The 10108-nt window shown below is 33.0% G+C and overlaps 1 protein-coding gene across 1 annotated transcript in view; it reads left to right on the top strand.

The window, feature by feature from the left end:
* Positions 1 to 9221, top strand: part of Smp_137280 (hypothetical protein) — a gene marked incomplete at its 5' end in the record, with an annotated part of 28025 nt that extends 18804 nt beyond the window's left edge. Inside the window, 5 exons of the mRNA XM_018792601.1 lie at positions 385 to 500; positions 2057 to 2330; positions 5819 to 5871; positions 7610 to 7690; positions 8948 to 9221. Coding sequence (XP_018644178.1) covers positions 385 to 500; positions 2057 to 2330; positions 5819 to 5871; positions 7610 to 7690; positions 8948 to 9049 — 626 coding nt within the window. The 3' untranslated portion in view covers positions 9050 to 9221. The remainder of the gene's footprint in view (positions 1 to 384; positions 501 to 2056; positions 2331 to 5818; positions 5872 to 7609; positions 7691 to 8947) is intronic.
* Positions 9222 to 10108: the final 887 nt, after the last annotated feature.

The raw sequence follows: 10108 nt of genomic DNA, 5'->3' as shown, positions 1-10108 counted from the left end.
TCGATTGAAGTTAATATATCAACAATTGGGGCCGGTTCAGTGTTCTTTCGGTTAAGTGCTCAAACGCGAGACTGGGGGCTCTGGGTTTGAATCCCGAGAGTGGTATCGTGGACGTGCACTACTGAGGAGTCCCATACTAGGATGAAACGGCCGTCCAGTGCTTCCAGGTTTTCCTTGGTGGTCTAGCTTCAATTGACTTCTGAATTCAACTATTAAAATCCTAAAGAACACAGAAGCCTGGAAATATTTTGTATATCGTTATCATGCTAAAAGGTAAAGTTCAGAATGTTATGATGATAATGATGATAATAATAATAAAGTACTTGCCTTTATCCATAGTATGACTTAACTATAGTGTAGCATTGCCTACTTTTTTGTATTCAGGTGACTATGAGTTGTTAAGCAATTGTGAAGAAAAAATTAATTTACTCAAATTTAATTTAATGAATTTAGTTAATACATCACCAATTTGTAGTATTTACAAAACTGGCAAAGAAATGGTATGTCCTATTTATTTATACACAAGGCTATTTATTCAATTTTAATTCAATTTATTATTGAATATGAAATACTTTATCGAGTGTACAAAACATTATCAATTACTTATAGGAACTTTCGTCTAAATTAGAGAGAATAGTTTCACAGTATTTGGGCGCTGAGTTGATGTAAGACATTAAATAGGAATAATATATATTTGTAAAATCTCAGCGAATGAATTTGTAGTAAATCCAACTCTTACGTCCCTGATCTGTCTACCCACTTTCGTGCCGAGGATAACTTGTCTAATGTAGATTAAGACATTGATGCGATAAGGTGACTGGCTTAACCTTGAGGCTAGTATGCGTGAGTTCGAAGTTGGAGTAGAGAGACGAAAACTATTATATCCCTGATTGGCTGACAAGTACGAGAGAGAGAGAGAGAGAGAAAACAAGACAACTGGAACACTACTCGCTTTATTCCGAAATTCTATCTGGTACCCGAATTCCAGACTAGTGTAAAAAGATACATAAATAAATAGATGACTAACCCGACCACAACGTATAATAATTAGAAAAATACAATTATGTCCAAAACTGGGGGATTAGAGTAGATAATAGAATACAAAAGGTCACGTCTAAGTTACTATAGCTTTGGAACAAAAAAGGCTATGGCAGTGAATCATACATCGAACGAAAGCTTATGATCTGTAGAATCGACTAGGATCAAAAGTAAATGTTAAAGTTTTACAAGCCTTAAATTAAGTGAAATAACATACCCGAAAATAACTTCCGTAGTTTGTTAAGGCCTCTTGTTTCGCTGTTCACATCACCAACGTTTCGCCTGGCAATCTAGTCTAACCTATTTAATGTATTATTAATTATTTTCTGTAAAAAAAACCCAACCTATATATATATATATATATACAGAACAATCCCAACTTGCATGCTATTTCAGCCTATTTTCTACACTAACATGGGTACTATTTCGATACATTTTAATGTTTAGAAATTTTTAAATAGGAAGAATATATTTGTAAAATCTCAGCTAATGATATTGAAGTAAATCCAATGTTTGAAGGATATTTCTTTGAAAAAGCTTGGACCAGATTGCCAGGCGAAACGTCTGGTGGTCTTGTCACTCATATATTAAAGAGGGCACGCACTCAATCGATATAACAAGTAGATTATTTATTTTGTAATTATATTCTTCAATTTAAAATTTTATATACTACTAACTATGTCTCACTAGAGACATTGGTTGATGTGTTGCTCAATTTCGTGGATCAGTTAAAGTTAGACATTAACACCGTTGGATGCCAGCCGGCTCAGTGGTCTAATGGTTAAGCGCTCGCGCGGGAGACTGATAGGTCTTGGGTTCGAATCTCGCGAGGCAGGATTCTAGATGCGCACTGCTGGGGAGTCCCATAATAGGACGTCACGGCCGTCCAGTGCTTCCACGTTTTCAACGGTGGTCTAGCTTCAATTGATCTCAACTATATAACAATGTAGATTTACTGTTGCTTTTTAAAAAAGAGCCCTTTCACTAACTCTGATTGTATTCTGTATATTATTTGTAGTGTGATCGTAAGTTAAATACTGTAAAAAATACAATCCAACAACGACTTTTTATTGTATGGAATAAATTGAAACTTACTGAAAGTGAAAAACAATATTGTCTATTGAAATTTTGTTGGCAACATTTAAGTGAAACAATTTACATGGCAACTATTAATAAGGCATTAAAATTATTGGAACATGCAGCGGAATATGTTGAACGTCGTGAAATGTTATTATATAAATTAGCAAAAATTGAAGCTGAACATATGATCCAATCAAAAGATTATAGTTTAAGTAAGTATCAATTAATGTCGTAAGTAAATATTGGACAAAAGAAAATATTAAAAATTTAAACTACTTACAACACTAAATGGTTGAAGCCAGTAGAAACAATTAAATTTCGTTTATTCTTTTGGTGAGACTATAATTTATGGATGACGTTTGAACGAATCCTAAGTGACCTTGAGAAATGTTAGTCAATCAGTGAACAGTCAGCATAGAGTAAAAATATATTATACAAAACCAAATAATTAAAGTGGATACACTTCTTCTATAAGGTCCAAAAACTTGTCAAGGTTAGAAGAAAGTTCAAAGGTTCCAAAGTTGTAATGCATAAAGTAGAGGAACTCATCCATATGGCTCCATAATAGTTGGTCTCTGGAGACATGATAAGGTCACAAAAACCCTATCAGCCTCGAACATATAGTTTCATTATTGTTTGAGTGTACTCCAGTTGTGTAAGTTTATCATTTTTTATTATGGATATGTCCCTACAATACTCATACCACTCAACAGCCGAAACTTCAGTAACATCTGCGATTATTGCAGCCAATGATACTGATGCTCCTATTATACAGTTCGTGGCAGTTATTATAATATGCCTTAGTCTCAATCTGGATCGTGCGATAAAGGTTCCTATGCTAGCAAACGTTTTCCTTCAACATATATTACATCGGAGGACAACATCATGGTAGTCTGCACACAGTCTACAAGTCATTTATTTACAGTACTTACAAATACAGGAACTTTTTAGTAGTCCCATTTATTGTAGCTGCTTAATTGTCAAGTCTTCTTTAAAATTCTCTGTGAACCGATCGTACATGAGCATCAGGTACTGAAATTGGCGCCGTGACCTTGAAACCCCTCAAGCGCTTGTGATTGGCTCGTCCATATATTATAGTCTCGCCGATTTTACATTAACTGATGTGATATTAAATAACCTCTAGAAATTGACAATCGATAGGTGGGTATTTTATTTCTATGAAATAGTTTTCAGTAATATTAATCCTCAATCTCCAACTAATGTTCAACAAAGTACTTTATTATAAGCAGAGATGGAAGTAAGGCTAGATCGAGGCAATACGTACAGTATGCACATGTGTCAATAAGAGACTGATCAGTTGTAGTCCTGATCACCAATGGGAAGGTTCAACCAAACAATACCAAGCGAAAGTACTTTATAGTCACTTAAAAAACCTCTTCACTTTCAACTTATTTAACTAAAATCTATTCAGTTCAAATCCGTTCAATTGAATGTATGGTATGGCTAACTTCAATAACTGTGAATGTTTAACCATACTTGACTCAATTGATACTGCGGTATATCATAATATGAATTAAATGTTATGAGTGAGATTATTAGCTACCTATTTCAACTATCCTTCATAGTAAAAAAGTATTTTTGTGTAATTAGTTAAGCTCCTAGTGTTTTTATAGTTTCACTTTTCCCATTCAGATATTATATGAAAATGATATATATTTCATAAATATTTGTGATGATTAACTGTTTACTGCCCTCTTCTTCGAAACCCCAATTGTTATGAATTTAAAAAATAAGGAAGGCCGTATGCTAATTCATTATTGATCTTATGTCCGGATTTTCATCATGTGAATTATCCACTAACCGAAATACGACTTTTCTAATATTAACACTGTGACAAATCAATGACGTTCGACCAGTATGAATAGTCTAGCGTCCTTATTGGTCCCTTGTCCGCCTAGCCCTTCCAATTGAGTCCAAAAACACCAATTCGCCTAGCCCTTCCAATTGAGTCCAAAAACACCAATTGCAGCTTCTGTTATGCGAACCATTTATTTCAAGCATACTCTGTTTATATTCCAGAAAGACAGATCACATGACACCATAAAATAGAAAATAATATTTGTGCAAGATCAAGCCGAATGTGGCTGTGAACGTGGGAGACAATAATCAATAAACTGAATATAATTTAGGGACAGTAAATCGTACAGTAATAATTCATAGGTCAAAATGAAGCTTATAATAAGATGAATATAGATATACATAATCTAGTTACTTAATAGTTAAACTATATATATATATATATATATATATATAGAGAGAGAGAGAGAGAGAGAGAGAATAATCGTCCATCAATAGGTCCTGGAAGTTACCCATATTTATTTCTTCACTAGGATATAACACCAATAAATGCAACCATATTGACATATATCTGTTGAATGTTTGATAATTCTATTGGTTAACGTACAAAAATTTCTATTTGTTCTTTTAACGTCTTGTCAGTTTAATATTCGATAGAATCCCTAGTGATTTAAATGTTGATTCTTTTCGAAATTACAGTTAGGATTTTTTTAAATCTCTATCACTAATTAATTCTCAAACTAATAGCTTTAAGTTATGTGTATTTCTTTCAACACGATATTGACAATTTACTGTGGAATACCTTCAAACCAATACAACTTCAGGTTTCCTTGTGAAGTGTTGCAATCTTAACGCTGTAACTTATCGTTAAGGTTATGCCATGAAGAAGATCCTAACTAAACATTTTCTGTTTCTATAAACCCTCTAACGTTTTGTATATGACGCGAACCATTAATGCGAAAAATTTGATTCTAGTCAGCCCTAATTTTTCTTCAGGTAATTTTTCCACTTCATCAACCGAGGTGGCTAGGACATGTGTTTTAGAATACATGTCAACCATCTGACCCAACACTATGCTATTTAACTCGATATTAGGTTGAAAAAAACAATATAGACAACCTGAAAAAGGCATATTCTTAGATAATAAATCTACCTACTGTTAGTCAGAATTCAAAATCAGTAGCAACAGCACGAATGATTTCACTATTTATCTAACTCCTAATTGTAAAATATTATTCTCATTCTATCCTATTCGTTCTCCAAGTTCACTTGACCTTTTTAAATTAAATGTTTTATTATTAACTTTTCTATTCATTAACAGTACATACGATTCACCACGAAACTAAACCTAATAACATAAAGTTATATGATGGGCATAATAATGACTATATTTATTGTATCATCACTTAACGATCTGACCATCAAAAAATTAAATATAGAAAAAACAGCCCAGTGAAATCAAATGAGGCAGTTCTAAAATGTCCCAATCTATTTAATTGCGACGAGACTATAATTTATGGACGAACCAATCAGATATAAGATAAGGAGTCTAGGGTTTTGGCGCGAAATCCACTCATCCATTTGGCTAAATAAAATTTTGTCATTATAGCTGATGTCAGTTAGTGATGAAAACCCTGAATCTTATTCCTAACTTTAACCATCAACTGTAAATCATAATTCTAATTTCTCACACTGGTCGATAAACCTTATTTAGTTTTAGTTATTCGGTGGCTGTTTTCATGATCACTTTAGCGTTGCTCAAATGTCGTCCATAAATTATAGTCTCACCAAAGTCTGTAGTTCTGTTAAAATTTTACTCTTTGGAAATGATTTAATAATTATGTGATTAAGTTAATAATTGAATATTTTACTATTATATTAGATGATAATCATTTCCAATTGAAATGTTCAGATGAACGTTTTAAAATTGAAAAAGTAAATATTATTTTAATTTTCTTTTTAAATTACATATTTATATTATCATAGTTGAAAGCATGAGTCAATTGAAGCTAGACCATCAAGGAAAACCTGGAAGCACTGAATGGCCGTTTTGTCCTATTGTGGGACTCCTCAGTGGTCTATCGGTTAAGTGCTCTGGCGCGAGACTGGTAGGTCCTGGGTTCGGATCTCGCGAGGTGGGATCGTGGATGCGCACTTCTGAGGAGTCCCATAATAGGACAAGTTGGCCGTCCAGTGCTTCCAGGTTTTCCTTGGTGGTCTATCTTCAATTGACTCATGCTTTCAACTATGAAAATACTGAAATCTCCACAAAACCCCTTATAATATTTGTATTAATTAATTATCGAATGAATGGTTATCACATGTTTTGAAAGTATAATTGTATCAAAGTACTTTTCAATGAAATCTTCGTTATATTCAATAATAACTTACCTAATAATTTATCAGAAGGGGGTTTTGTGAAGATTTCAGTAATTTTATATAGTTGAGATCATGAGTCAATTGAAGCTTCCAGGTTTTCCATGGTGGTCTAGCTTCAATTGACTCATGATCCCAACTATATAAAATTAATAACTCATGATTATTGGCTGTTTTTTCAAATGAATACAATAGACTAATAATCTGTTCTATCATATTTAGTTTTCACTAGTTAGGCTTCAATAATATTTAGGATTAAATTTTTTTTAATTAAAATGATATTTTCTAATACAGAATGTAAATGAACTTGAAGTTTTAGGATTTACTAGAAATTTTGGTGCAGTTTTGTTTTCTGAGCTGCATGGTTTGGTTGTGGAGCTTTCATTGTCATTCTGAACGACATCAGGTGGAAATGAAGCGTTCGAATTTCTCCATACATGGCTCACAACTTGTCCAGTAGACTTCGATCTTCATTTATTATTGTCAACCTTTAACATGTTTACTGGAAATTATTTGGAAGAGTATTATAAAACGTTTTGAAGAAGGGTTCAAAATGTGTTAAATGTTAAAATGACTCATTGGTGATGTACAGTGGTAAAACATGATCAGCTAATAACTGCTCTTGAAGTTGCATCATTACAGGAAGCTATAAAATGTTTAGCTAAACTATCAGAAAATGCTAGTCAGAAGAATTTAAGAGTGATTTTTTGTTGAATGAGAAAGAACTTTGTTGACAAATGATAAATAATTATAAGATAGGGTTGTAGAGATTGTTGAATTTCATTGAAATCCTGAACCGATCTAAGTTAGACTACCAGTGAAAACCTGATTGCCTAACTAAGATTGGCTCAGGGTTTCACTGAAAATAATTAATAGTTTGGTTCAAAAATAAATGATCTCATTAAGAGAATGATTATATGATGATACATGTTTAACATCACTAAATAGATTATAGTTTTCAAAGTCGAAATCGTGAGTCAATTGAAGCTAGACCACCATGGAAAACCTGGAAGCACTGCTTGACGGCTGTTTCGTCCTATTATGGGACTCCTCAGCAGTGCGCATCCACGATCCACGATTCTCAAATAGGTTATAGTTGAACTTGAAGTCGTTAAGTAATTCATGACTCATCTAATTTCACTTGAGTCTACTTAATTGTCGTTTATTTAGTGATTATGAAGTGTAATACAGGACAGAATTTTATTTCCAATGTTGTTATAATGTCAAATATTTTAGTGAACATTTTCAATGAATTAAACCTTTAAAATCTTTATTTAAAAAAACTTATATTTAATAGAAATTTAACAAGTTGGAGAAACTGATTGAGTCTACTGCTAAACAACTGAAGATGAAGTTTAATTATACTCTGACATTTAACGTACGTTATTGATTCATGAGATAAAGTATATTATTGAAATTGCTATAATTTCATTTTGGAATAAATCAAAGACGTCTAGATGTGATTGTTCCACAGAGTCATAAATTTGATTACATTCCACATCTAATGATGAAATTCATCCTTTCTTTAGGTCAAAATGTGAAATCTTCCATTTTCCATGGACATCAGCTTAGAATAAATTGACTTCAAAACTTCATTAGTATTGTAGCTGTAAATAATTCCCAAAAATCAATAGCTCTGTTAGTATTCGACATTGGATGCTGACCACATTAGTTTTAGTGGACGTGTTTAGCTGAAGGCGCTAGGTCATGCATCCGTACCAGATCACGTTACAGCACAGCGTGGGAAGCATCTCCTACGATCATTAGCCAGATTAGATCAGTCAATTCTCGATATATTAATAACCCATCAAATATATCTTCCAACCTCCTCGCTTCTGACTTCTGATTTTAACTGGGTGGGCGCGATTCGATTATAGGTGTTACTGGTAAAGAGTTGTCGAACTACAATACTGGTGGTATCTTCAGTTTGTTTCTTATGTTACAAACTGCTCGAGAATTCTCACTTATATACACTAGAATAATTGTTTATTTCGTGTTGTTTTGAGTTCTTAGTCATCAGATCTAATAAAAGATGATTCTTTAGGAAATGTATCACTCTTATTCACCTTTAATGCTAATACTTAAATAATTTATAAGTGTTTACAAATGATCATGGTGGTATTAAATTACTACGTTAAAAGGACTTTTTATCAGCTAAAGATAATCAAATCAAGAACTGATGATGATAATGCACCACAGTGGTGAATTTTCGGACAATGTTTTCGGTGTTCTAGGAAGAAACCTTAGGATGTGGAATCACTTAAGTTGATAGTGAGTTTAGATATCGGATGAAGATTGTCTTATTACACGTTTTGCAGAGAAAAAATGTATATTACTGAATCCGTACTTTGTAGTTTAAGGAACCTGCGTCTCTCACGAAACCCGAGACCACTGGTTTTGACTCCGTGACACTTATTAACATACCTAAAAACAATTCATTTAACTAGAAGGCAGAAGTTTTCGGGTGATTTTCAAAGGTTCTGAAGCTTATGTCATTTGTGAAGGAAGGTACTTTGACTTACTAATTAAGACAATAGTAAAATATGATGTTAGTTTCATAAAAGTTATATCGTCATCTATAGACGATTCCTAACGTTACAGCATATGAGTTAAATGGTTTCACTTTGTTTTTTAGGGTCAAATTTATCTTACAAAGATGGTCCATGATCGAAGTGATCTGATCTATTTACTGAGAGAAAAGAGTAAAAGTAAACATGGAAACGATAGCACAAAGTAGAAGACCCACCCCCAAAAGTACACTTATAACATTATTACCGCTATTTGCTTTATTTCCTTTAATTTATATGGAATTTGGTGAACAGTAGTTACTATCTGTTGTGCATATCTATATGAATGTGAAATGGTTTACATGATCCAGTATAGGTAGCATAACAAGAAGTCTGAGTAATTCAAAACTAAAAGCAATCCATGGTTGTTTTATCAGTTTTTAATAACAAATACTATGAAATTTCTCATAATGGGGTTACTTAAGTATCACTTCTAAAGTTATCGGTAGGTAAGGCAGAAATCTGTCTAATGCAATTCGCTTTTTTTATGAATTTTGATACAATAACGAGAAGACGGAGTTGATCTAAAAAGTGCTATGTATATGCTTTATACATTCATGTCATATGTATTTTTTATGAGAAAACTAATGAAGGTCAATTAAACAGAGACGATGGTTGTAAGTGGAGGGTAAAAGTCAAAATAATATGTAGAGAATGTAAATTTATCCCACCACCATAAGAAGAAACATTGAGTTAAGTTTACCACGGGACACTCAAGTTTAGGAAAAATTGTTTCTGTACACATAAAAGGGGTCTGAATTTTCGAATAATCGATACTATGTGACGATCATAACCATACTAGGAGTTCTGAAAAGAGAGATGTGAATTCAAATTAATATAACAAGATAGGACTGATCTTAATGAGTCAAGAACTTCAACCAGATACAATCGACAACTCTAAAGGAAAGTACACAGTTTGAGATTGTATTGTTTAAACATAACATATAATGTTCAACTGTATACTAAGTTTATTGTTTATCTGCTACAAGAGATAATCAAGAGAAGTGTCTGTGACCCTGCCGCTAGTTAAAGAAACCTGTTTCAGAGTCTTACTTCATGATACATGAATACCCTTTGTAGAAACTTCCTAGAAGTGCACTCCTATTGACTTGATAAAAAAAGTGAAAGTGAAGCTCAAGCATCTACTGGTCAACTGGTCACAAAAAAAGGGTTTAGCAACACTCATTGTTAGTTCCAGAGTTCTCAGGATCCCGGAATGCCCTATGCAT

The sequence above is a fragment of the Schistosoma mansoni genome (assembly GCF_000237925.1).
Source record: "Schistosoma mansoni, WGS project CABG00000000 data, supercontig 0241, strain Puerto Rico, whole genome shotgun sequence".
In the NCBI taxonomy this organism is placed as follows: domain Eukaryota; kingdom Metazoa; phylum Platyhelminthes; class Trematoda; order Strigeidida; family Schistosomatidae; genus Schistosoma; species Schistosoma mansoni.
This window is presented reverse-complemented; position numbering and strand designations above follow the sequence as displayed.